At 43.7% G+C, this 26,827-nt stretch overlaps 1 protein-coding gene across 1 annotated transcript in view; it reads left to right on the forward strand.

The window, feature by feature from the left end:
• CDH26 (cadherin 26) overlaps positions 1–26,532 on the forward strand; it is a 27,321-nt gene extending 789 nt beyond the window's left edge. Inside the window, exons 2-17 of the mRNA XM_019548088.1 lie at positions 6,826–6,888; positions 8,014–8,136; positions 9,896–10,057; positions 12,840–12,987; positions 14,554–14,720; positions 14,912–15,043; positions 16,614–16,799; positions 16,940–17,208; positions 18,402–18,544; positions 18,968–19,201; positions 20,922–21,149; positions 21,320–21,450; positions 21,827–21,904; positions 22,174–22,242; positions 23,045–23,128; positions 24,065–26,532. Coding sequence (XP_019403633.1) covers positions 6,826–6,888; positions 8,014–8,136; positions 9,896–10,057; positions 12,840–12,987; positions 14,554–14,720; positions 14,912–15,043; positions 16,614–16,799; positions 16,940–17,208; positions 18,402–18,544; positions 18,968–19,201; positions 20,922–21,149; positions 21,320–21,450; positions 21,827–21,904; positions 22,174–22,242; positions 23,045–23,128; positions 24,065–24,268 — 2,421 coding nt within the window. The 3' untranslated portion in view covers positions 24,269–26,532. The remainder of the gene's footprint in view (positions 1–6,825; positions 6,889–8,013; positions 8,137–9,895; positions 10,058–12,839; positions 12,988–14,553; positions 14,721–14,911; positions 15,044–16,613; positions 16,800–16,939; positions 17,209–18,401; positions 18,545–18,967; positions 19,202–20,921; positions 21,150–21,319; positions 21,451–21,826; positions 21,905–22,173; positions 22,243–23,044; positions 23,129–24,064) is intronic.
• The last annotated feature ends 295 nt before the right edge of the window (positions 26,533–26,827 follow it).

Consider the following 26,827-nt stretch of genomic DNA (forward strand, 5'->3'; position numbering starts at 1 on the left):
GGGGCCCCGCGCCGCGATGCTGACGCTGCCGCTGCTGCCGCTGCTGCTGCCGCTGCCGCCGCCGCCGGCGGTAGGTGCGGGCTGGGGCGCGGGCACGTCGCGAGGGGAGGGCTGCACGCGAGATGCCTTCTTGCCCGCGGGTCGGGAGCCCGAGCCCTGCTCCCCTGGCACCAGCGGAGGCCGCGGCCGGGTCCTGGCCCGGGAGCCGGGACCGCGCGATCCGCGCTTTCATGTGCTGCCTTGTCCCGGCGACCAGTGCATGGCATCATGCTTGTCGAGGGCGCTTGTGGGGCCGGTTTCCTCTGGTCTGCTTGACTTCAGACTCCCCCCGTCACTCTCTGCGCTTTGCAGCTCCCGGGTGTCCAGAGGCATCAGGCTCGCTTGGCCCTCGTGGAAGGGGGCTCTGTCCTTTATAGGCAGAGCCCCTTCCTGCCTTGTAAGGTGAATGAGCATCACGAAATTACTACCGTGGCGGGAAGGAGTCTCAGTCACGGGCCAGGGCTCCATTGTGCCTGGTGCTGCATGAACAGCAGAACAAAAGGATGTCGCAGAGGTCCTGTAGGCCAAGTATAAAGTGATCGGGAGAGGGGAATATAGCCAGATGGAGATGTGAGTGCAAGGGAACCAATTAAGCTATTGTGATCAGTAGTGATCTGTGGTCTAGGTATTAAAGTTGACGTTCATCCTTACTGGGGTTTGTGCATTTGCTTCACTCAAAGTCTTTCTCCAGGATCCAGCTTCTATACAGGTGCAGGGAGAGGCCATAAACTTGACTTAAAGAGTCAGGTTTGGGGGTTTTTTTTATTCCTTCCATTACAAGTAGAAGCTGTGTGATGTAGGAGCCTCATTTAAGGATTTGCTGGTATGCTTGTCCTGCACTGCAGATGCTTGGGGTAGACTCCTGTTGCACAGGACAGCTGACGTGGTAGTTGTGCAGCTGCCTAACTCCTGTTTTTGGCACTCCTGCATCATTTCAGACTCCACAAACCCCCATGCGGTGAACTGAATGCACCCTGCTCACCTGTACAGGTGCTTGATAGTAAAACCAAAGGACACAGTGGGCCCTTCTGTGTTTTAGTTCAATGCCGTAAACACTGAAGTACTTGTTCAGGGAGCAGGAGATCCAGGTTTTAAGCTCCCTTCGCTCAGAGGGAGGTTGAAAGGGAGGTTGAACCCTGTATTTTTTGCTTATCAGCAAACAATTCTCATTAGCAGATCAAAGGTCTGGTGTTATCCAGACCCTCCTCCAGGGAACCTCCAAAATGAATTGATCTTGATAAACAAGTCACTCGGTCTCTTGAAGTAAGGGGCTCCATTCTGTTGGACCGGCCTCAAGTTATATCTACCTCACTGTCCCTGAAGCTTTGCCCAAATACAGTCTCTCCTATTATCCCAAGCATGTGCCCTTTTGGCCTGCTGTGCCCCCATAAGCTATGTGCCATGGCAAAATGTTAAGCCCCTTGAAAGGGGAGCTAAGAAGTCTAAAAGACGACTTCAGTCTCTGGCAGAGTTTATCATATTGGCCTGACTGCCCTCCCCAGAGTGTAGCTGGCTTAGCAAGTGAAGAAAATAGTGGGTCAGTGTCCCCAGTCCAGACTCCAGTAAAATGGAGGATGATAGGAGCTGTATCTTCAGTACAAACTGCAGACTTGCCTCTGATATACTGGACTCTCTCTGAAGTTGATGGTACCATTCAAGTCTTGATCTTCGTCCCTCCAAACAGGTGTCAAATCCAACTTAATTTAAATAAGCACCACTGTTTCAGGGTAATTTTCATGCCTTTCTCCCAGCTCTGCTTACCACCCTGTGAATGGCTACATTTTTGACCTATTTTCTTAACTGAGTATTCGCTTTGTAACTTAAGAAAATTCAGATCCTAAGCCACTACTAGGAGCTTTACCAAAGTCATTTGAGCGATGCCAGTTTATACCAGCCAGGAGTCTCGCCCTTCATTCCTGACCTGTATTTGAAGCCAATTTGTTTTGAAGAATTAAAAAAGACCACTAAAATTTGTATGGGCTTATATGAGCTAGGATTTTTTATTTCAGGCTTGTTAGTCGTGAACGCCGGTTCTCCAGGGAATGGTTGCAATTGTGTGTTGATGAAATTAAACTGACAACTGCATATTCCTTCTGAGACAAAAGAATAAGCTTGACCTGAGTGGGATGGGGATGGGGCTGATGGGGGCTGCAAGGTGGGGGGGCTCCAATCCACACCCCCTCCAGCTCAGGAAGACTCTAGCCAGCAGCTTGCTCCCACTCCCCTAGCCGTCCTGCTTTCCTGCAGACAGGCCCAATCCTGCAGTAGATTAACCCTAGGGAGCCCAAATTCCCTAAGGCACTCGAAAGCGGAGTGCCTTCATCTGAGCCCTCCTTTGATGAGGGTTAATTTGTTGTAGGATCGGCCTCTTTAAAAGCGCTCTGCAGCTGTGCACGTATCACGGCGTGGCTGTAGAGTACTTTCAGGGGGCCGATTGCGTGACAAACATAATTTCCGTCTGTGCCCTGTGAGTGCTTATCCTCAAAACAATGTGAATAGTCTTGCTACACACTATAGTTCGGGCAGTACTGATCCCAGTGCTTGCATGAATGATTGTCAGGACTATGTAGGAGCGCAAGAGGATTGCCATGGCAAAACTCATGAAAATAATGTCTATTCAGACACTAATTTCTGTGCGTAATCAATCTTTCTGCACCCAAAAGTCAAGGTAAACACGCACCGGCTTTATATATGCACTTGTGCACTTAATGTGCACTTTAGGCAGACTTAAACATTTGTCGAGCTATACACATTAAAGTGGCTTATGCTAAATATGTGTAAAATTACAAACTCAGTTAGAACTATCATGGCCAACTGATGCTTCTAGTCACATGGATGTGCAACTGCCAAATTTGTATGTATATTGTGGTGACTGCATACACAAATCAGCTCTGCAATTGCCTTGAAAACTGGCTAATGCTAAAAAGTTATCACATACAAGATGAAATGAGATTTTCTTAAAATCACACTTCCTCAAATTGATCTTTCCCTTAATATCTCGAATGATAGTAAAATATTTATAAAGGTAGTGCAATTCCTCTAGCTATTTTAGGCTTATGCATAGCACAAAGTGTTCTTCTGGGGGGCAGAATAAGAGCTAGGTCTTTAACAAAGTATTTGAATGGCCCTGATCCTGGCAGAGTTTATCCAGCCAAGTAATCCTCATTTAGCTTTGCTTCAATTTTTCTTTGGGGGACATTTTTGGAAAGGCAGTTGTATCAAATGGAAAAGGCTCCTTAAGGGGAAAAAAAGAAGCTTGAGAAAGAATAAGTTTATCAAGGGTTACGATCAGTATGACGAGGGATGATGAGGTCGAATGGTCATAAACTACTACAAGGCCGTTTCAGGCTGGAGTTAAGGAAGAATTTCTTTACCCTCTGAGCCCTCAAGGTCTGGAACAGCCTGCCATCGGAGGTGGTTCAAGCGCCTACACTGAACACCTTCAAGAGCAAATTGGATGCTTATCTTATCTTGCTGGGATGCTATGACTCCAGCTGACTTCCTGGCCTGTGGGCAGGGGGCTGGACTCGATGATCTTCCAAGGTCCCTTCCAGCCCTAATGTCTATGAAATCTATGAAACCTATGAAAGAGAAAACATTGATAACCACCAGTGCTAGATATCCTTAAAAGGACAATCTTGCCCTGGAAAGTCATAGTCCCAAGTCAAGTGTGATAACAAATGAAAGACGAACGAGGTTCTTTGGGTGGATCTGATTTTTGATTAGATCATCATAAATAGTTGGAAGAGAACATGCCAACTGCAGAAACTTCCTCAGCCTGACCAAGACATTTTTGAAAGCTTGCTAAAAATTTCCACCCCCCAGCCATTTAAGTTGGTTTAATACAAAATGTCAGATTCACCCAAAGAACCTTGTGTGTCTGTGTCCTTAGATCAACACGGCTATAACCTATGCCCCTTATAACAAATAGAAATAAGAGATAGTTGAGCTAATATAGAGGCACAGGAAAGTCATGCCAAGGGTCTGCTAAACTGATCGTATAGTAACCCTTCCTGTGGGCTCAAAACAGAATTTATGAAGAAGTCTAAGGGCTGGATTCTTCAAATCCAGTCTCTTTCTTTTTTAACTCTGTTATCCTCCCTTTCATTTCCTCTATTTATTGTAATGTTCTTGTAGCACACATTGATTCTTGTTCAGCATGGACATTCCCCTGATATGTAGCAGGTAAATCATTTCACCTTTCTTATCTAAATCCTGAGAGATGCATATGACCTGAAGTCAACTTCTAATGCAGGGTGAGCTTAGTCAGATCTAGTTGTGTCTAGTAAGACTACAAGCCTTTCAGACACCACTGAATTTTAATACATTTCCTTTCACTCTGCAAAATAATAATTTACTTATTTTTAATTTCTGTATTTCCTTCTCTGCCAAATATGACTCTAAGTTTTATCTGTTCCTTACAACAGCAATATTTCTCTAAGAGTCTCGTTCTGTTGAACATCTAAGATCACGTATTTGGCTTCTCAGCCCTTGTTTTTTTTTTTTAGGCTCTGATCAAACATAGCTCCTTGCTATCTCCAGGCCAGCCACATCGTCAGAATTAGCTGATATAATAGGTTTCACAGCATACTGTTAGAAAATGTTTCCTGTTATGCTGTGAAAAGTACTTCCAGGTTTCCGTTCACAGCGGGAGCTGTCCTTAACAGCCTGTCTGGTAATGGCACAGTAAATGCCACTGAAGTAAGTTCCTACCTTGTACCCTATTATTGGTCAGAGCTCTGCAATTTGTTCAGCTCTCAGGTTCAGCACTGTTCAGTTTTTTTTCCTTAAAGCACCTTTCAGAAGAGCAGGGGGGAGCACGGGAGCAGGGGAAATAGAGAGAAACATTTTACCTCTCTAGAGTCCTGGACCAGATGCTCAGTGCACATAAATCACTATAGCTTGACTGACCTCCAGCCATCATTAAAGCATCATTAAAGAATGCCTGAAAAATCCATTGTAATGCAAATAAATATCCATTCACAAAATGTCCTTCTTGAACTAAGTAACTTATAGAGAGAACCATTCAGGCTGCTCCTTTCTACATGCTTGGAGAGTATCTGCTTTTTGGAGCAAGCCGGCATGTTTCAAAAACTAGATTCTTACCTGCGTGTGCAAGCCCCTGGATGTAAAAGGGGGAAACCGAGATGGTTGACCATTTAGTTATATAGGAGTAGCTTTGCACATCCTTGTACTTGTAGGGGCTTCAGTTGGGAAAACGTTAAGGTAATAACAATCTGCAAAACCAATGTGGAGCAATAATAATACAGGAAATCTGAGAGCAGCTGACACCAAATGAGATCCAGGAGAGCAGTACTCCCTGCTCCCAGCACTCCTCTCAGCTGCCTTCTAGAAACATACCTACCATATGTCAATAGAGAACAGTATCCTTCCTTATTTAACTTAGTACGGGAACAAAACTCTTGAAAGGATAATCTCTGTTGTGTTGGCACAAGCTGCTTTATCCACAGCTGAATTGCAGGGTTAAATTGATGGTACAAGGAGTGGAGCTACTCTTGCAGGTCACTTTGTAGGCATCAAATTAGATTCCAGTTTTGTGGTTATGAGTGCCTGGAAAGAAGATATTTGCTTCTTATTTGCTGAAGATATAAACCCACTGGATGCCCAACAGAAATCTTTCATGCTATGCTGGCAATATTGTTTATTGTAGATTTTCAGTTTCTAGAGGAGCCTAAAGGATTTAGGTACTTTCTCTCATTCCTTTCCTTTTTCAAGGAGTCAACTGCAGACCAAGTAAAGTTGAGGTATGTTAAGCTGAATAGCACCAGACTCTCTTACAGCACAGTCATTTAGTGCACCAAAATGCAAGTGCACGTGTAGATGGTGACTGGGACTGGCTGGCCCACCAGCTAGCCCCCATACTGTAGCACCCTCATGCCCCAGCCAGTGCTTCCTCATGGGACAACGTGGCCCCGGGCTGGCAGGCTGACCCTCCTGGCCATCTGTGAGTCTGGGGCTGCTCCACCCTGGCTCAGTGTGCTGCAGTCCCAGGTGCACATGTAAATACTGTGCCTGGGAGAAATAAACTCCAGAGCTAACTTTGCCAAAGTTTATTTCTGCATGCTAATTGCACACTTAGATGCACCCAGTGGCTGTGTCCACATGTGCATGGACGTTGGGCTCCCAAGAGTCAGTTAGCAGTGACATCTTGTGCTGCTGCTGCTTATGCTGCTCTGCTTTTTATGCATGGGGTTTTTGACCTGTGGATATCCCAGGGTCAACCCCACCCCCAGTGTTATTACCTTGCAGTGCGGAGAACAGTTGAATGTGCAGTATGTAGGACCACAGACCTGTCTATGGCACCATATACTGCATGGCTGCATACTTCTGGACGTGGCCAGTGATTTCTTTCAGGAACAACAGTAAAAGCAACTTAATTAATTTAGAGATAGAAAGTAGAGAAACAGCTGATCACTGAGTTGCATAGGATTGGCCTTGTGTATCAGGATCTTTGCATTTCCTAATGGTGGTTTGGACTGGGAATGTTAGCTAAGTAAAAGCTATGTATGGAATTGGGCATGGGGTAATAATAATGCAGAAAGACTACAATAATCTGACAGTAACACTTCTAACTTCTGTACAGAGAAAAGCATCTTTAATTAACCAGTTTTATACCCTTTTTCTATCTGATAAGTACTTGAGCCAGTTGTTCTTTGAACCTGTTTTCAGGTGATAAGGACACATGCCTTCTGTTGGGCAAGCTCAGGTCTCAGTTAATATTTTATAATCACTATCCTCCTAATTGTCACCATCTTGTTTTATAAGGTTACTTGTGCCAGCAGCTTGCCTTATGAGAAGGAGGATGTCACCCGAGAACTTACCAACGAGGTTTGTAATTCAAGTTATTTCATAAATGAGATATCTGAAGTCAGGATCGGAAAGATAGGTAAACTTCAGCTTGGTTTACTTACAAGTCAGCAGTCACCAGGAAGTAAGAAGGATGAAGCAGAATTGCTTATAATGCATGTATTAAAAGCCTTTATCACTAGGGGTCTACTTAATTCACGATTTCTATGGAAACTGCAACAAGCTGTTTATTGCATTGCATTGCACTGTTGCACTGTCTGCAATTTCCTGCAAAATCAACCTAACCCGCCCCAACATATTTTTCATGTAATATTCTGTGTTTGAATGTCCCAATGCTTACTGGAGTACAAAGACAAAGTGATAATCACTGTAGGGATAGATCACATGATTTAGAGTTACTGTCTGTTAGTAACATAGACTAAGCGAAGGCACCAGTCACAGTAAAGTGAAAATAATGTTTCAGTGCCATCTTTTAAGGAGTTAAATGCAATGCAGCAGTCTGAAGTTGAGTGAAAAGAAATAAAACTATGCTAAATACATTTCTGCCCAGGATCAGGTAATGCAGTTCTCTGTAGGAACCTTGCATTCTGATGGTGGTAAATTGTTGGTAAATTGTTTTGTTCATCTTGCAACATGACTCTGGATGTATCAAGGAAAAATAGTGTTGATCGCCATTTATAATATATTTAAATTTAGATTTAAATATTTAGCTTTATAATAACATTATAAATTATGATATAATCTACCTTCTGCAGAATTTGCTATTAAATTATATGGCATTATTATCATTTACCAACGTTATTATGCCTGTGTCTGTTCATTTGTATATTTGGGGAAAGGCCAGGTCTCACTAGTGGGGGTATTGCATAGTAAGCTGATAAATCACTTTCCTCATTTTGTCTGTTGTACTGAATATTAGGCTGGGGTAATAGGAATGGAGAGGGGGAGCGGGGAGTCAGGAAATGATCAATTCTCATCTTAGGTCTATTGATAACTTCAATTCAATACTAGGTTTATTACAATTTCACATTTGGTTATAGCTACATTTTGCTTTTCTGATTAAATCCTGTGTCAAGAGAAGTATTCTGGTGTAAGAAGCTAGAGTATGTGAGTTTTGTGTCACTAATGTACTGTTCTACCTAAAAGGCACCAGAGCTTTATCGGTCAGACAGTTTACGTCCCCTCTGGCGCACAAAGAGGGCGTGGGTTATCACCACTATGGAGCTTCAGGAGGAGGACAAAGGACCATTTCCCAAACTTGCTGGAGAGGTAATTAAAAACAAACCAGAAAACCCCATGAAACCAAAAGCAGACACCAAACACGCAACACCATCATAAAACACACATTTTAAATGAGAACTTTGGCTACTTTTCTCTGTCATATGAGGAGGTCCTTACAAAATCAGGGGCTGAAGTGACAGAGAATTAGCACCACTAAATTTGCTTACTGTATCTTCTTTTCACATGGTATCAGACAGAAATACAGGCTAGATCATGACAGCTCCAATAAGCAGTCCAGTATTTCTTCCCTGACAGTTTCCCCTCCTAGTTGCTTCTGGGAAAGGTTAAGAAACCCTGCAATGCACAATTCTGTAATGAACTTGTGTCCAGCTATCCCCCAAAGCAACCCTTTGGGCTCTGCCAGCCTCCCACAATCACCTAGGCTCCAGTCTTAAGCAGAAAGTCTGCATATAGAAGTCACAGCCCTCCGGATAGGTCTGTGGGAGCCCATGTCTCCCAGGGCTGTCAAAGATCAAGAAGAAACAAAGATTTACAAGAGCATGCCATGACTCTTTTTTTTTCTCAAAGCTTCTGGCAGGCCATGGCACAACTCAGTGCCCGCCAGCAGGTTTCTAGCTTTCTATTAGGTCCTCCTGTCCCTCAGAGGGAAGCACAGGAGGGCCCAACAGCCAGCTGAGAACTTCTGCCCACCTCCCCAGGAGCCAAGGAGAGGATACTTGCCCTCCCCTGCCCCCCATTTAGGACCTTTGCCATAGGTTAGACATGCCTCCTTACAGGTGTGGTAGGGGCAGGGCTGTTTGAAGCCATAGTTCCTCCTTAACCCTGTCCTGTGTGGTGTGGGATTTGTAGTAATCACACACTTGCCCATGAAGAAGTGTCTTCCTAACCATTAATTCCTAAGGCATTGAGGTTTATATAGGGGAGAAAATCCACAGAGAATTAAAGCTTGTATTTGTCTATGCCTTCTCCTATTTAACAAGAATCTTTTGTTTCTCATCTGTAATGGGACTTCACCTCTGACCCAGAGCTACTTACTTTTTTAATAGCCTTGTGTGAGAGGCTTTGAGCAAAGTCTGAATCAACTGTTACTTGGTTATCCTTTAGCTTGCCATCTCTGGATGCATTCAAAGAATACAAGGGGAGAAGTTTCTAACAAGAACAGGCCTAGTCTCCCCTAGTGGATTCATTTAGGCATTTCTGTTTTTAATTGGTTTTTCAGTTCTGTTTTTAATTGTGGTTTCAACCAATTTCATGGGTACTGATGTGAAGTTTCAGTAATTGTCGCTCCCAGTGCCTCTTTTAAAGACAGGTGTATTAGTCTAGCCGCTGATTCTAATGAGATGCAATAGATGGTTGATAGCAGTTAAGATACGTTTTTGTTAAGCTAGTTCAGAACGTGTGTGTGTATCATCCTGAGCTGGTGAGCTGTTGTTCTTTAACATATCAGTTTGTTACAACTGCTCTTTTGAACCATTTATGTAGTAGGCTTTCATTAGAGCCTGACTGAATTGTCTTTCTATCAATTGCTATCATGGTCTTAATGTCAAGGCCTTGATCACTATTTTTAAGATTTTCTATTCCAGGCAAAATCTCTAAAAATTATCCCATACATCATTCATTCATTCTCCAAATGGGAGGGCACACAACCATGATTACAGAGTGCACCAAATCAATACATTATCTTAACATTTTAATGGTGTCTCTTTTTAAAACCTTTGAATTGGGTGTTGAAACTTCATCCTTCTAATGTGACCAAATTTTCACTGCTATTCTGTTTCTTTTGTAGCTGTTCAATAACAATTCAATCCACCATTTCGCAAAATATCTAATCAGTGGACCTGGAGTAGATCTGTACCCAGACATTGGGTTGTTCACTATAAAAGATGATGCCTATGGGCACGTATATGTACATCGCAGCATTGACAGAGAGAGAAACTCCTCTTTTTTGGTAAGTATAGTTTCATAGATTTCATAGATTTCATAGACATTAGGGCTGGAAGGGACCTTGGAAGATCATCGAGTCCAGCCCCCTGCCCACAGGCCAGGAAGTCAGCTGGGGTCATAGCATCCCAGCAAGATAAGATAAGCATCCAATTTGCTCTTGAAGGTGTTCAGTGTAGGCGCTTGAACCACCTCCGATGACAGGCTGCTCCAGACCTTGAGGGCTCGGAGGGTAAAGAAATTCTTCCTTAACTCCAGCCTGAAACAGTCTGGTAGTAGTTTATGACCATTCGACCTCATCATCCCTCGTCATACTGGTCGTAACCCTTGATAAACTTATTCTTTCTCAAGCTTCTTTTTTTCCCCTTAAGGAGCCTTTTCCATTTGATACAACTGCCTTTCCAAAAATGTCCCCCAAAGAAAAATTGAAGCAAAGCTAAATGAGGATTACTTGGCTGGATAAACTCTGCCAGGATCAGGGCCATTCAAATACTTTGTTAAAGACCTAGCTCTTATTCTGCCCCCCAGAAGAACACTTTGTGCTATGCATAAGCCTAAAATAGCTAGAGGAATTGCACTACCTTTTATAAATATTTTACTATCATTCGAGATATTAAGGGAAAGATCAATTTGAGGAAGTGTGATTTTAAGAAAATCTCATTTCATCTTGTATGTGATAACTTTTTAGCATTAGCCAGTTTTCAAGGCAATTGCAGAGCTGATTTGTGTATGCAGTCACCACAATATACATACAAATTTGGCAGTTGCACATCCATGTGACTAGAAGCATCAGTTGGCCATGATAGTTCTAACTGAGTTTGTAATTTTACACATATTTAGCGTAAGCCACTTTAATGTGTATAGCTCGACAGATGTTTAAGTCTGCCTAAAGTGCACATTAAGTGCACAAGTGCATATATAAAGCCGGTGCGTGTTTACCTTGACTTGTGGGTGCAGAAAGATTGATTACGCATAGAAATTAGTGTCTGAATAGACATTATTTTCATGAGTTTTGATAGAACAAACACATGGAACCTCTTAATTTTTCTCCTAGTGCTAAATATTTCATGTGAAAGAAATTTCAATAATAATTTCAAGTCTGTATTTGTTTCTACCTTTGAGTTGCTATAATATTTGTATAGCCAATGGTGCCTATCCAGGCCAATGGTGCCCGCATTATTTAAACATCAATCAGTGTCAAAGCTTAGCTTTTTTTTTTTTTTTTTTTTAACTTTTTCCATAGTTACAGTGACTGTACTGTGAACCAGGTCACACTCTGAAGGCAGAGACTTGTTCAAAATATCAAGATAAGTTACAGGCATAGAAGATAAAAAACTGCATTGTAAAACCAAAACTCTGAATACTGTCAGTACTACGGCACTGTTGCTTTGATACTGGAGGCAAGCTTCTGCTGTGGCGTATGTAAAGTGTCCATGATGATTATCAAAGGAGTTGAAGACTTACGATGAGCTTGCGTTAGGGTAGCCAAAAGGTTGCCCTATAAGATCGCGTTCAGATGAGCACGGCCATGCGGTGCCACATTCTGCACGCTCCATTGTTCTCTTCTTTGCAAGGGAGCAGCATGGAGGGGTGCTTTTTGACTCTTGGATATCCAGGGGTCAAAAAAAAAAAACTGGGGAGAAAAAAAAGGTGGAGCGATGCATGAGGTGGCAGTATGCGCTGCCTGAAGGCTTCGCTGCCAGCCAGGCTCCACGTGGCAGGAGCGCTGCAGCTGCAGTTCTGGAAGGCTTGCAGGCCCCCAGGTAAGGCTGCTGGGGCCAGCCCAATGCTGGTCCCAGTCTCTCCTACCCCACCCAAGGTAGTTGGCCATGCGCCAGCGTGCATGTAGCACAGGCATTCCTCGGGGACAACCAGTGATGGTGCAAGGTGCACACCCACTAGTTGTCTCCAGGGAACCAAATGTCCGTGCACATCTGGACACAGCCTAAGAGGAAGCACTTTATTATTGGGCAAACTGAACAAATAGTTTGGATTATGTATCTGCTAGCAGGTATCTTCAGTAGATTTCAGCTGCCTCGTAGCAGTTTCCCTTCTGGATGTTCAGTATTTCACGGTGATTTCTGGACAGAATTCTGCCCTCTGGGTTAACCAGAGTAAATCTTTTTTCTGATGAGATGAACACGTCAGGACAGAAGTTCAAGCTATTTGTTTGAGTCCACGAATGTCTGCAAATGGGAGTTCAAAACTTAATCACTGAAGTGTTCATGGAAAGTAAACCTGCAAGGTCCACAAATTTAGCTACAGCAAATTCAGTGCAGTCATGATTACTGATATTTTCCCACTTTTTATTGCTTGTTCCTTATTCCCATCTCTCTCATTTTAAATATGTATTAAGAGCCAGCATAAGATCTCTTTAAATTGTACTTGTTGTTAAAGTTCTTAAAAGCTCTTTGCTTGCTTTGGGTAGTTATGAACAAAATAGTTGCATGACCAAAACTGAGTCCATACAATTAGAAACTAGGGTTGAAAATCTAGCCCATGAAAGAGCTGTATTCCCTTGTCTGTAGTTTTCCTGAAGTGCCTCAAACACACAGCTGCATTTTTTCCTGCCCTAGCAGGCTTTTACAAAATGTATGAAGCATTCACTTTTTATTTTCAGTTCAAAGGATAACTGAACCATACTTACTTAGCCAAGTGGAGTAACCTTATTATTTGTTGGTGAAGCAAAACAAAGGCATTATCAGGGTATAACTGAAACAGGACACAGCAAAATGTGACCTACTTGCTTCTGAAATTTAACTTGGTATCTGCATTGGTGTCCATTTTAGATACGTTTTGATGTTATAAACAAAAAGACTGGTGAAAAAGTAGACACATCTTTATTCTTCAGAATTAAGATTAAAGACATTAATGATAATGCACCTGAGTTTCCTATGGCAGAATATAACGTTACGATAAAAGAAAATCACAGTGCAGGTAAGTAGATATATAAGGGACATCATTGGCTTATTCCCGGCTATATATTTTAAATTGCTTTTCTTCTCCCTGGATTGTATGCAAACATAGATTGTTTCAGGGACTCAATGAACAACATCCCATTGCTGTTTGAGTCAGAAGTAATATACTGTAATATATATTCCTGGTTAGTCTTGGGGGGGTTGTTTCTGTAAACTGTTGCTCCTAGGTATATTGCTTGCTACTGTAAGTAAAATGACTTCGGTCTCATCCAAAACCTGCCAGGAAGTGCAGGGATATTGTAAATCTCTCCCTCAGTCACCCTTTGTGACTTCAGTATTGTAACATTAACCAAAGAGATAATCAGTCTGAAATTCATGCTTATATGAAAAATGCAAGAAAAGAGGGAATGACGTATTTTTGGTGGAGTTGCCTTTAATCTGAATCTGAATGGTGTTGCCAAGAATGAGTCTGAAAGTAGAATCTCTTTCAAGTTTAGAGGAGCTTTTATAATGAATGCTTCCCTTAAACGTCTTGGTGCAGATGTGCTTTAACCCTAAAGTTTTTGCTTACATTAACTTTAAAAAGAGAACAGCAACACCATGGTGACCAGACAGGGATGGTAGCTCTTCAAAGCTCTTAGGTCTTTTACCTTTCACAAGGTTCAGAAATCAACGGTGGTACAAAAATGGAGAGGTCATAAAGAGAATAAAGAGAGAACCTATGAGATGGGAAGTAGGCAGGGTTGATTCAGCTTGGAAATAGTTGTGGGTCATATGCTCCCCAAGACTATAAGAAAACATGTGCTCTGGCACTGGAAAAACACATATTGACTTTAGTGAGAATAAACAGTCCTCAAGACTATTTATAGTGAGAATAAGACCTCCATAGATGTAATCCATATCCCATTCCTTTTACAGTCCTCAGTACAGAATGATTGTCTTTCAGTCTCCAGGTCTCCACATACGCCCTTTAACCAGCTTTTTACAGATAATGAACAAACAGAAATGTAGAGAGATGTGCTCAGTAGTAGCAGTGATGGGAGCACCCAGTGGTGGGGTTAGTTTCTTTGAGGCTGATGGACAGCATGCCTGGATTAAAAACTGATGAACCATTTGTTTCCAGAAACACTGAAATCCAGTGAATACCTAAGAACTGCCATTTAGTGGATCAGACCATAGGTGCACCCAGTATCCTGTGACAGAGTGGATACCGAAAGGGAGAGTGAACAGGGTATGAGCAGGGTTTTTTTCCACTGTCCCTCTGTTTTACAGCCTCTAGCATATCCTTATTTGGTACAGTATTAGATACAAGCTGGTCTCCCCAGCGAGGTAGTTAAGCATGATTACAGAGGTAATTATCGTGGGGGGGGAGAAGAGGCAGGAGCTGCAGAGGAGGAGGTTCTCTAATGGCAAATATCAGGTCATTTGAAGAGGCATGTTGTGTAGGGATTGAGAGGACGTCTCTGTCAGACAAGCGGATGGTGAGGCATGGAAGTGGTGGAACATGATAAGGGCCATTGTTAGGCCTGAGTAGCCTACATCAGTACTGAGCACTTGTAATAAATGCCTTGATTTTTCATCTTAGATGAGCCAGTACTCCAAATGACAGCCTTTGACAAAGATGAAGAACGCACTGATAACTCTAGAGTGGCCTATTACCTCACGAAGCAAACGCCGCTCTCAGATGAGCCCAGATTTACTATTGATCCTACCAGCGGGCTGATACATATTTCAGGATGCCTAGATTATGCGGTAAGGTACATATTACATTCTTTTATTTATTGTGTGGGTGCTTACTTGCCACAGGCATCTTTAGTCTCTTAAGGAAGTCTGTGGGGCAGTGGGGCTCTCAGAAGTATGATTAGTTGAAAGGATCAGCATTGTAGCAATGATCAGAAAAATGAAGTCATTGTTTCTGAACCTGAACTGTTTTGTTTTTCCAGGCTGCCAGCTCTTTCCAACTCCTGATTGAAGCCAGAGACCATGGAAGCCCACAGATGTCGTCCACAGCTATAGTTAACGTTGTTGTTGAAGATTCAGAAAGCAACTACCTGCCTGTGTTTCTTAAGGAAAAAGTGAGGAGAAAGTAGAGCTACTTTACTGAGCCTCCTGCAAAGGAGCACATTCAATTGTGCAGAGTGTTGAGGGCATGTACTGGTGAAATTAGGAGCTCTTGGCGTCTTATTAAATCAGGCCCAAATGTGTTTGAATGTGGGGTCTGGATTAAACAGCACTGTGTCAGGAAGGGGAAAAAACCTCTTTGAAGGCCAGAACATCAGTGCCTGGGTGTTGTCAGCTGTAAATTTAGTGGCTGCTAGGAACTGAGACTGGCTTCTAAAAGGTTTTGATTAGTGCCATTTCTACATGAAAGTGCTAAAAAGCCTGGGGTAGTTCCTGGGAGAGTAGGACCACTTGGGTGGTTTGGTTTCATAGTCAGGATCAGGGCATTCCTGCCACTTTTCCCTTCTACTCCAGTGTATTGGTTGAATTAGGCTGCTTATTATAACTTTTTGGAGCACAGGCTGAATGTTACTAGAGTTTCACAATGCATCTTAGAGCCTGCGCTCTTAACTGTTTGTTGAATCCTACCTTTGCTGGGCCTCGTGCTGAGAAGCAGAGGAGCTCCAAGAACCAAGGAGAACCAGACCTCTCCTCGGGATGCAGCCTTCCTGACTTCTCAGGGAAACAAAGATTCTCTGTTGGAGAAAGAAGCCCTGGCTTTGACCTGAAGTGAACGTAGTTGTAACCACCCACCTATGTCTTGATCTCTAGGGAGCATGCTATCCTCCATCACAGTCTTTTCTATTTATTTATTAGTGGGACAAGAGCTAACAAATCAGCTTGTGAACAGGCAGAGGAATTGAGGGTTGTAGCCCAGCAAATATTTTCCATCTGTGTAACAACAGGTTAAAACTGGTTTTGTAACTTGCAAGTTCAAGCGCAGAAAGGTGGGAGGCTTCATTGTCAGTGTTGGCAAAAAGGACTGAAACCACAGACTATAAAAAATGTTCCTTCCTGGAAGTATTTGTCACACATTGCACAAGACAAACCTCTGGCTTAAGTTTCAAATCCGAAGAGATATTCAGCTGTGGTCCGAGAGTTCGCTAGAGGTTGGTAGGACAAGGTTATATGCATTTGCCCTAGCAGGTTTAAAGGCAGGGTTTGGTTTTGGGGGGATGAAGTCCACACTAACAGCTATGGCCCTAGTAGCAGTGGTGATTTCTCCAGTCTACCAGTGTTATCCTTTAATTAATGTTTAAAGACTGAGGCCGAGTGGAGGTGGAGGGGTTGGGGTGAGGAGGAAACGAGACTCTCAGGAAGCCTAATGATGGCAGTTATCTTACGTAAGTTAAGACTGAAAAAGATTCTACCACAGTCTCTCTGAGTCCTTTAATGGAAATCTGATTGAACAGAGATCACCTAGCCGTGGGTATTCACAGCACCTCCTTTTTATTGATGAAGAGGGTCTGGTAAAGAATGGGACCGGGAGCTGCTAGAACCACTGCAAATGCCGAAGGCCTCTGTACGAAGCAGATCAGAAGGACCTGGCATTGCAACTGTGATATAGAACCTGGCCTGCCTGGTTAGATGAATGCAGTGCTTCCTGATTAGACAGTGTTGAAACAATCCATTTTTTTCTTTCAGTATGAGCTGCAAATTCCAGAAGGCAAAGAAGAGGCAGGTGTGCTGAGGCTCCAGGTGAAAGATCCAGATTCTCCCAATACACCTGCATGGAGAGCAAAGTACACCATAGTGCAAGGCAATGAAAAGGAAGAGTTCATGATTGAGACTGATCCTGAAACAAATGACGGGATTTTAAGCGTTATTAAGGTAAGAGTATTGACTAAATGTGGGATGCTACAGCAACATCAATAATTTCAGCTGCTGCAATGTGGAAACATCTTCTCTTGTTTACAGAGAGAGAAAAAGAGTCATGATCACTAACGGAAGTTTCTGTTTGGGATTTGCAGCCTTTGGACTATGAAGGTGCCATACAGAGGAGACTTGTCATTTCTGTTGTAAACGAGCAGCCTTTTTTTACATGCAACGCAAGTAAGAAGTGGAGCCATCCTGTCACACCCACCACTGCATCTGTGAGTGTCAACATTGTAGATAGAAATGATGCTCCTCGATTTGACCCTTCCAAACTTATTCTTCAAAAAGACGAAGGTGTGAAGCCTGGGACGAAGCTTGGAAAATACACTGCGGTGGATTCAGATGTGGTGCCAAATAAGATAGAGTGAGTGGAGACACTGCTACATCTTGGCTGGGGAAGGCATTAAGAAGTACAGTGAGCTTTTTCATCATCAGCAAGAAAACCTCCTAGTGCTGCTGTTGTAAGGATGCTGGAGCTTCAGATTAACTGAATGATTTTAGACTTGAGCAAAAAATGATTGGTCGTACTTCAGCAGCTGTAAGTGCAAAGGGCCTGATTTTGTTGTCCTTGCTTGAATAAAGTGGACGCTAAAAATGCTAAGGACATTATTTAGCCCACAGTATGGGCACAGAATTGAGCCCGTAAATAAAATTATGGCACCTTTTGATGACTCTCTTCTGATTCAACTGGTATGGAAGTTAAATTAACTTCTTGCTGTAGCAGTTATCCTTCCAGATGAGGGATGAGGGATAAGCCATATTACTAGCAGGTGGAATACTGCCTATACAGGGTCTTCATAAAGTCCTGGTGCACTTTTAAACTTTACTAACTTAGGTTGCAGGTATGATGGAAACAATCTGTAGATGGCATTTAAAAGCAAATTTATTAGTTTTATGACAACTAGAGTACACAATGCTAGACTTCATAAGTAATAACAAATTTATTCTTAAATAAGATGGAGCTCTGTGCCACTACACTCTGAATGTATGACAGTTCCTAAATGACTTTTTCCCAGAGAAGTGGATAGGCAGAGGTGGACCAATTGCTTGGTCACCTCGTTCACCTGACCTCTTGCTGTTGGACTTCTTTTTATGGGTACATGTTAAAAAGTGTAGTCTACTTGTCAAAACCACGTTATCTGGTGGAACTTAGGGCTAGGATCACCAATGTAATTAATGCAATAACTTAAGAGCAATTGGGAAACATTTTCAAGGAGCTGGAAGATAGTATTGATGGTGGTTTTGTTGAAGTCTAGCATTACGTACTCTAGTTGTCCTCAAACTTTAATACATTTGCTTTTAAATGCCATTGACATTGTTTCTATCATACCTACAACCTAAGTTATTAAAGTTTAAAAGTGCACAAGGACTTTATGAAGACCCTCTATGGAAGCCTTTTCACTGGTAAACCAAAACGTAGTCCCTACTGACTTCTCCATTTTTCACCAAAAATTGGCACTAACAAAAAATTGGGAACCCCACTGTTGCATCATAATGATATTTGAATCCCAAAGTGATTTTAATTATGGGGTTTTGGAACCTCTTTGACTTTCTTAGATACAGACTAGTCCATGACCCAGCCGGGTGGGTGAATGTCGATAAGAACACTGGACTTGTTACTGCTGTAAAAGAGCTTGATCGGGAATCCCCATATGTGAACAACAGTCTGTACTCCATTATTGTTCATGCTGTTGATGATGGTAAGTTCCTGCACAAACCACAGAGAAAAATGCCACCATTCCTGAACAAGGGCTTTAAGTTGTGACCTAAGGGGATGAAAAGTATAAAATAGCTCCTACTATCAGGGTGAAAATGAACAAGGAAAAGCACTCCCTCTACCCCTGCTTCTCCTTTGGGAAGTGGGGATGCTGGAGCCAGGGTAGAGTGAAGAGTGTGTGAGCAGATTGTGGGTTCATTCATTTTTATTGTTCAGAAAGTACATCTGAGATGCCAGATGGGACAGAAATACAAAGTACTGCTCATGGATCTGAAGAATCACAGTGCAGAAAATCCTAATATCTTTACACCTTACTAACTGAATAATAACGCGATCTGGGGAGAGGAACCACACCAGACTCTTGGTTCTTGGCACTCTTTTAGTCACGCTCTTTCTTCCTGACTAGGTATTCCACCTCAAACTGGCACCGGCACCATTCTGCTTTACCTGTCTGATATTAATGATAACAAGCCAAAATTAGTTGCCCCATTCTTGGAAGTTTGTGACCAAGAAGGAAATATAACCCTCGTCATAAAAGCTGAGGATAAGGACTTGGATCCATATTCTGGTCCTTTCATATTTGAGCTGGCAGATAACTCTGAAACTGTTAAGCATAACTGGAAATTAGGAAGGCAGTTCGGTAAGTTTTTTTTTTTCCCAGACATTGTGAAATCCCTGCTTATGTTGTCATCCTCTGTCTCTCAATGGCACAGTCATTTTTAAAGCTTACAGTATGTTATCATGTAATGGGTTAAATTTTACGCTTCGGTATCATTCAAGCTTGTGTTCAAGCTGCTCCAAAAATTCTGATGGGATGGAAAGTTTTCTTTTGAACTTTTCTTCTGATTATCAACACAGTACATTGTGGAAATACATAGCATATATATAGACAGTACATAGAAGCATTAAGTGCTGCTGTTTTTTGGCTGTAGTAGCCAGAGGTTAGCAAACACTAAACACATTTGTCCACATGGTTATCCAGTTTGCACCTGCAGTCTTGGTAGCTATATATCAAATCAACACACACCTGTGCACCTAGCCCAGGGGTGGGCACAGGCAGCCTACAGACTGGAACCAGCCCATGGAGGGGCTTTGTCCAGCCCATGGCCGGTCCTACCTGGCCCAGGTGCCACCTAACCATGGCACATCCTGCTGCCCCCTGGGCACACAGCGAACCTGGGGTGGCTCCATGGCTGGACTGCCTTTCTAGGCAGCCCAGGCAGTGGTGGCTCCTTCCACCTGCTGCTACTGGCTCCAGCCCCACGGTACCTGTGTGCACAGCCCCGACCCTGCGCACCCTGTGCCTGCTCCGGACTCACCTGTCCAGGCTCAGCAGTGGCAGCAGCAGCAGTAGTATTGGGCAGAAACTCTTGGTCAGCACAAGGGAAAAGCTGACCAGCTCGGGGGCGGACATGCGCGGGGGGTTCCCATGTATACCATACCATACCCGCAAACCCACCCCCACAAATCTCACAACTACACGCAATCATACACGCACCAAACATTGCACCCATCCACACCCTCCCTCACCCCCCCCACAAACCTGACATACTTGCACACATCTGGGGGGAGCCCCACTCACTGCTACACACACACACACACCCCCCACCACACGCATGCACCCACACAAACACTCCAGCCACCCTCCTCCTCCCCACACCCACCCACGCATACCCCCCACCTTCTCCAACTCATATCCACTCACACACACCCCATACATCCCCATAAACCTCCCATACCCACACACCCACAGCCACTCACATGTCCCCACACCCCCCACAGGCCCCTTACTCCCCCATCTCTCCACACCTCTGCAATATACTAGAGTAAGACTGCATTTTGAGATATTATTCAATCACTTCTGTATACACAATGCAAACGCACACAAATCAGGACAACAATTTAAAAAAAAAAAAAATTAAAATATGTTATTGAGAATGTTACATTTTTAGCATATATAACTTTTCTGATTCCAAGATGGCAAACCTTCTTCTCAGAAGAAGTACTTCTGGGGGTAAGGGTGGGGGGAGACTTCCAATGGCAAAGGTCAGGGGGCTATGGGGAGGGACTTCCAGCCCCAAGATGGCAATCAGGGGTCAGGAGCTTGTTAAGGGGTGGGGTCACCCTTGCGGCCCTTGACAGCCCACAAAACCTCATTAAGCAGCTCTCCAGCTGAAATAATTGCCCACCCCTGACCTATCCTTGAGCATTCTGCTTTTTGGTCCTACAGATAAGTTTTCCCATTTTGCATATGTAACTTAGAAGGATGCCAAGTGGAAGAAATCCCCATCTGCCTCAGTACTGTGTTTTCAGGCTGTTTGTTGCTTTTAATTGAGAAATTTTTGTGCTTCTTTTTCCAGGTGACTCAGCTGAGCTTTTAATGTTGCGAAGCCTCTCGCCTGGTGATTATTTAGTGCCTCTCAAGATTCTGGACAGACAAGGATTTTCTGAGACAGAGATCCTGAATATAAGACTCTGCCTTTGCCTAGATGGGCAAACGTGTCCAGGGCAGATTGTTGAACCCATGAAAGTGAGGTTTGGAAGTGGCGCCATTGTTGCAGTTTTGGCAACTCTCCTGTTGTTACTATGTAAGTAATTGCCTAGGATTTGCAGACAGTTGCCCATTGCCTGTTGCCCATTTTTCAGAGACTTCAGGGGCTGGTCACGGTCAGAAACGGGGTATTGGACTAGCTGGACTACTGACTCAGTATCTTAGAGTATCAGTGGCAGCTCTGGTGACCTCCTCTCCTATTTTCAGTGGTTACCTGTGTTCTACTTTGGTGTACTTGTGCATCAAGAAGCAAGGAAAGAAAGGTCTACCCACCATTTGTAGAAGGTGTTCAGACTTTGATGAACTACAATGCAGAAGGCGGAAGCTCTTGGTCTCAGGTAAGGTATGCAGTATGCATTTACCAGGTCCAATAGACATCAAATCTGCTAGAGATGTGCAAATTAATTGTATTGCTCCTATTTCCTTTTATTTGCTATTGAGCGGAACACTGTCCCCTTTCTTAGCTGAACATGGTGGAAGAACGATGCATTTTGTGGTGCAGGTTATGGTAGCAGACAGAACGCTTTTCCTACCTTTCCAGTAGATTTCCAGGCATTTCCTGGACATCTTATCTTAATGGTGTGTAGTAAGGCAGGATGGTTAGGTACTGAGTAGAAATCTTAATGGCTTTTATGTTTTTATTTGCAATGTTATACCAGCCTGTTTATTCACTATACTCAGTACATCTGATTAATGTATTTCACTCCTGTGTAGGCTAATCCAGATGCTGTAGATCATGCTATGCAACCCATACTGCATACAGAAATTAGAGGAGGAAAACAAATCGTTCAGGTAATCACTAATTCTTGCAAAGGCAACTGTCTCTTTTTGTACAACTGTAGTTGTGGCTGGCTTGCAGCATGGCGTAGAACACAAGAACTTAATATAATCCAATCTGAAAATAACCATACTGTCACTGTTCAAAAAAGTTTTTCTCAAGCTGACACAGTCTATTGAGGCTGACACAGTCTATTGAATAGTCTTTAAAATAATTTTTTTCCAGATTCTTAACTAAAATTTCTGATAAGATAATTATGAAATTTGAATTTTTCCCATTTTAGGTTGGAAACACAGTGTCATTATCAACCCCCACTACACTGACTCAAAGACATTATGACCTGGGGTCATCTGTAAGTAAATTTTACAAGCTAGTTTAGGGTTCTGAGGAATGTTTCAGGTTGAGCAATTTATTTTGGTGGTGCTGGGTTTTTTTCCTTTAGAATTAACCAATAATCCCTACTTCAGTCGTGCCACCATTTCTCGTTTGTCTAAAAGAATGCCAACAGACTAATGTAAAGTTAGAGAAACACAATTGGGATGGTTTAGTCAGAGATGCTTCTGCCTTGAGCAGAGCATTAGACTAGACCTCTTGAGTCCCCTTTTGGCCATCGTTTTCTGTTTCTCAGTTTACACGTAAGTGACAATCACAATTCTCATGTAACTATAATGCCTATAATTGCATTACATTCACTGGTAGGCCCCAAGAACAATCTGAGAGACAGTTAGGAATAATATAAAGCATAATATCATTTTTATTTTGTGTTGAGAGGAACCCCATTCCATCATACTTGCTTAACTTGCTAGTCCTGTAAGTAAGGACAGTTTGCATGGTTGTAGCATGGCGACCTATATTTGGAGTACTTCACTAGAAAGAATACTGTGAATCATTATTAGGAAGCTGGTTGTTGCCATAATCCTAAGGACTAACCAAGGCTGGGGGCTGCATTGTGCTAAGCATAGAAACTTAGAGTAAGGGACAGTCTCTACCTAGAAGAGCTTGCATTTTAAGTAGACAAGAACAGGTCCCCAGGGAAGTGGGTGTAAAGGTACAGTAAGTGCAGATTAGTTTCTTTATGACCTGAGTGACAAATGTAAAGCCTTCCCCGAAGACATTCGCTTTGCTGAGGCTCTGAGGCCATGCCTGTTTTTCAGGGTATCCCTTATTCCAGATCGGATGCCAGTTTTGGGAGGCTCCTCAACAGGATTACAGAGACAGTGGGTGAAATGCTGAATGAGGTAAGGAAAGCTGCTTTGGAAGCCTTCCCTTGACATATGGCTCATGGCTGTTGAGCACAGGAGTCGCCTGGGGAATTCAACAGTTCTGCTGCAGCTCCTCTCGGGAAAATAACACTCTCCAAGAAAATGGTACTGGCATCGAAGGAAAGCCCAGGGAGGAAAGGATGTGCCCTTCCATATCCCACCTCCAAAATAAGAAGTGTAGGCGAAGAGATGAGATATATACACGAAGGTAGAGCAGGCAGGATGTTTTCAGTGACAGTGATGTGAGCCACTTGATGAGAGCAACATAGAGGAGGAGGGAGTGAGAAGAGGTGGCCATCCACCACTGGCTGTGAGCCCCTGCCACAGAGGTCTCATCACAGCACTTCTTGCTGGGTCATGCAGGTTACCTGGCTGCTGGCATATCTAAATGCATACACCTCTTTCTGTATGGGCCAGCTGTGGGTGCCAGGGTGCTGCCTGCTCTAGGACTCGATGATCTCCCGAGGTCCCTTCCAGCCCTAATGTCTATGAAATCTATGAAAGCCAGGCAACCTTGTGCTCCAGTCTGTGCTGGCTCTGACCTTGTATTTTGTATTCAAAGCCTTTTCTTACCACTTCACTGTGCCATTCTGTACAGCTGCTGCATATGCATTGGCATTTATTCTTCCTGGCCAGGTTCATTATCTTTGTGGGGGAAGATCAAATCGACTTTGCAGCTCTTAATTCCAGGGTAGGCTTGGGTGGAACTGATGCTTCTGTCACTGTTTGACGATAAAGCGAATGCTCAGACCACTGAGGAAGAGAGTACCCGTATTTCTGCAGTATCATCTTGGGTATCATCCTTGCTGACATGCTGCTTGTTAAGAATCCCTTTCACTTCCAAAAGGACAGAATAGTTTGGGAAGCCTCTATGGTGGTTTGTTGCCTGAATGTTTTCTTTCTCCTTTGCAGAAGCTCTTTCACATCAGTGACCTGGAGGACAATGTAATCATGTACCAACCTCATGTATATGGTGAAGAGGGAGAGCTAGACAGATATAGTTCCTGCATGTCCATCCCCGTGACTGATGATGAGTTGCCAGTGGATTTCTTGAATACTCTGGGACCCAAGTTTACAGCCCTGGAAGAAATCTGCCAGAAGGGATTTCAATTGTAGCAGTGATGGAGCTGCAGGGCCTATATCAGACTAGCTTGGATCTGAAGAGACTCATGCTGAGCACAAACATCTGCTGAACCTGGCAGGCTCTCTGCTTCAGGGAAAGTCCTGGCACAAAGCTCTGTGCATGGCTGAGCAATATCCCACAAATGCAGCCAGACAGTGGTTTGGGTTTTATTGTTTTGTTTTCATTTTGTTTAAACCTTTGCTGGGTTTGTACCTTGAAGAGCTGACAGGCAGATGGTGGAGACTTCAAAGAGTAGCTTTTCATCTCCCTTCCCTTCTCTGCCAGGTGTGCTGGGTCCTTTGGTACCAGCGGAAGGCTTTTTTAGTTTAACTAGAGTTAATCCAGTTGTTTTAGGTGAAGAGACTGAAGTCCAACGTCTTTGACATCACGTAGCACATCCCTGGCTTCCTTTGGTAACTGATCAAGGACTCAGCACTTTCCGCTGATGTTTTCCAGTGGCTGAGTTTATTTTTGAATCCTCTTAAACTAATCTGACAAAGGCTTTGTATGCATGCAGCTATCTCTAGGCAGACCTGATGACCAACCTCAGCTGCCACCACTGAGCCACAAGCAGCTTCTCACAGTGCTCTTACAGCCACTGTGCCACCAAAGTGCCAAGTACTCCCTGGGAGAGCACCAGGTGCTGAATGGACTGATCTGACAACATGGAGGTGCCTACGTACACCTTCATCTGGGCATCAGCCTTGCTCCAGCTGGCCGAGATGAGGTGACTCCATGCTCATAGTAGATGTGCTGGGGATTTAGGGCAGTCAGCAAGCCCCAAATTGTAGTAAAGGCAAAGTTTGATTTTGGGAGGCAGTGAAGGCTGAGTTCTTGGTCGTGCCCAAGTGCATCCACTGTTCTTTCTGCAGCTGGCTTAACTTCTCCCCCTCATGGTGGTGGCTCACATTTTGTTTGTGTGGGTCAGAGCTCACTTCTGTCTAACTGAATGTGCAAATGTGAGCTTTGGCCTGGCAGTCTGGTCTGTTTGGCTGCAGGGAACGAAAGGACCAGCCACCACTTAGATACTACATAGTGGGAGTCTGCTTTGGTAGAGCAAAGGAAACAGATGGAAGTGCCTATAGGGCTGCATATCAGGGAATGTTAATCATTCTTCAGCGGTTGCTGCAGGGGAGTGCTGAGCACCCTGGTGGGGAGGACACGGGCTTCCTCCTGGCAAAATGAATGTCGTGATCCATGCAGCAGCTGGCACAGGACTGGGGGTGGGGGGAAAGAGGGAAAGCTTCTCTCTTAAAGATTATGGCACAGAACTCGCCTGTCTTATTCCATTCACTAAAAGCTGCACCGTCAGTCTGTAATATACTGGCCAGCCTGCAGGAGACTTTTGCAAGTCCATATTAATGTGCTCTCTTTTTGGGAGGTCACAGAGGTGGCAACAACAGTCAGTGCAGGCAGCAAGATTAACTTTGATTCCAGGGAAGGGATACTCTTGAGTTTTAGGATCGGGAGGCAATGAGCTCTAGTCTGTAGCTGGGGTCTACACACCCTGGGTTTGTGACCCGTGGTTTTGTTAACGATTAATCCTGTTCAGTGTGGCAGTTGTTAAGTGCCAGCCACAAATGGGGCTCCTTTGTGCTAGGCACTGCACAACTCAAGTTGTGTCCCAATGAGCTGCAGTGTGAAAAGGTGAAACAGGTGTGGGGCATGTGAAGGAGCAGAGAGCACAAGCAGAGCAAACACAATGGCAGCAAATGTCACATTGGTTCCAGAATTTTTGGAGAGGATTAGCTGAATGGAAAGGACAGTGATGGGCGAGGGGAACCTGGAAGGCATGGGGTAAGGCAGGGAGAGGAAGTTTTCCAAGCCTGGGGTGGAGCTGAAGTGCAGACATTGTGAGGATGAACAAGGAGAGAGGGTTGAAGCAAAGAGCCAATGGATACAGGTCCTGGCCTCAGCTTCTTTTGCAGCTGCTCCTACCGTCTGAAGTCTCTCACTGCTGTCTGGATTCCTCCCCCAAACCCACAGAGGTGGGGTGAGGTCCAGTTTAATTACTTGTTAATGCAGAACATAGCCCTGTTTTAGGTATAAGGGCAAAGTGCCTCCTAAGGGACTCTATTTGCAGTGTCTTGCTGGGCTAGGGGGCTGTCACTGTCCAAGACAGGTACTTCGCTGCATGTATAAGATGCTTTTTTACTGATTTTTATTAACTGTTATTTAACTGGCATTTCTCTTTTGCTTTGGGGAAATCTGGATTGTGCTTTTTTATATGTTTAAAATAAACAGGTATTTCAGTCTGTGAGTTGCACCTGCCTCAATAGCAGGGCCTTGTCTCTCAAGAGCCCTCTCTGCAATTCTCACCTGCTTGTGCACATCAAGCCCTGGTGTCTCTGTTCACGTTGTCCTATGTCCTTATACTAAATCTTCTTTAGGTAAGACTTGGTCCTGCATACCTGCTGTAGGGCTAAGCTCTCAGCAAAAGGGTCACACTCCAGATTATATTGAACCAATAAGTGATAAACTTCTTGCCTCCATTTGTCAGGGCCTGGCATCTTCCATTTACAAAACTGTTTTTCCAATGCCCATTAGTTGTT

The sequence above is a fragment of the Crocodylus porosus genome, unplaced genomic scaffold (genome assembly GCF_001723895.1).
Source record: "Crocodylus porosus isolate Cpor-Errol unplaced genomic scaffold, CroPor_comp1, whole genome shotgun sequence".
NCBI classification, from domain to species: domain Eukaryota; kingdom Metazoa; phylum Chordata; order Crocodylia; family Crocodylidae; genus Crocodylus; species Crocodylus porosus.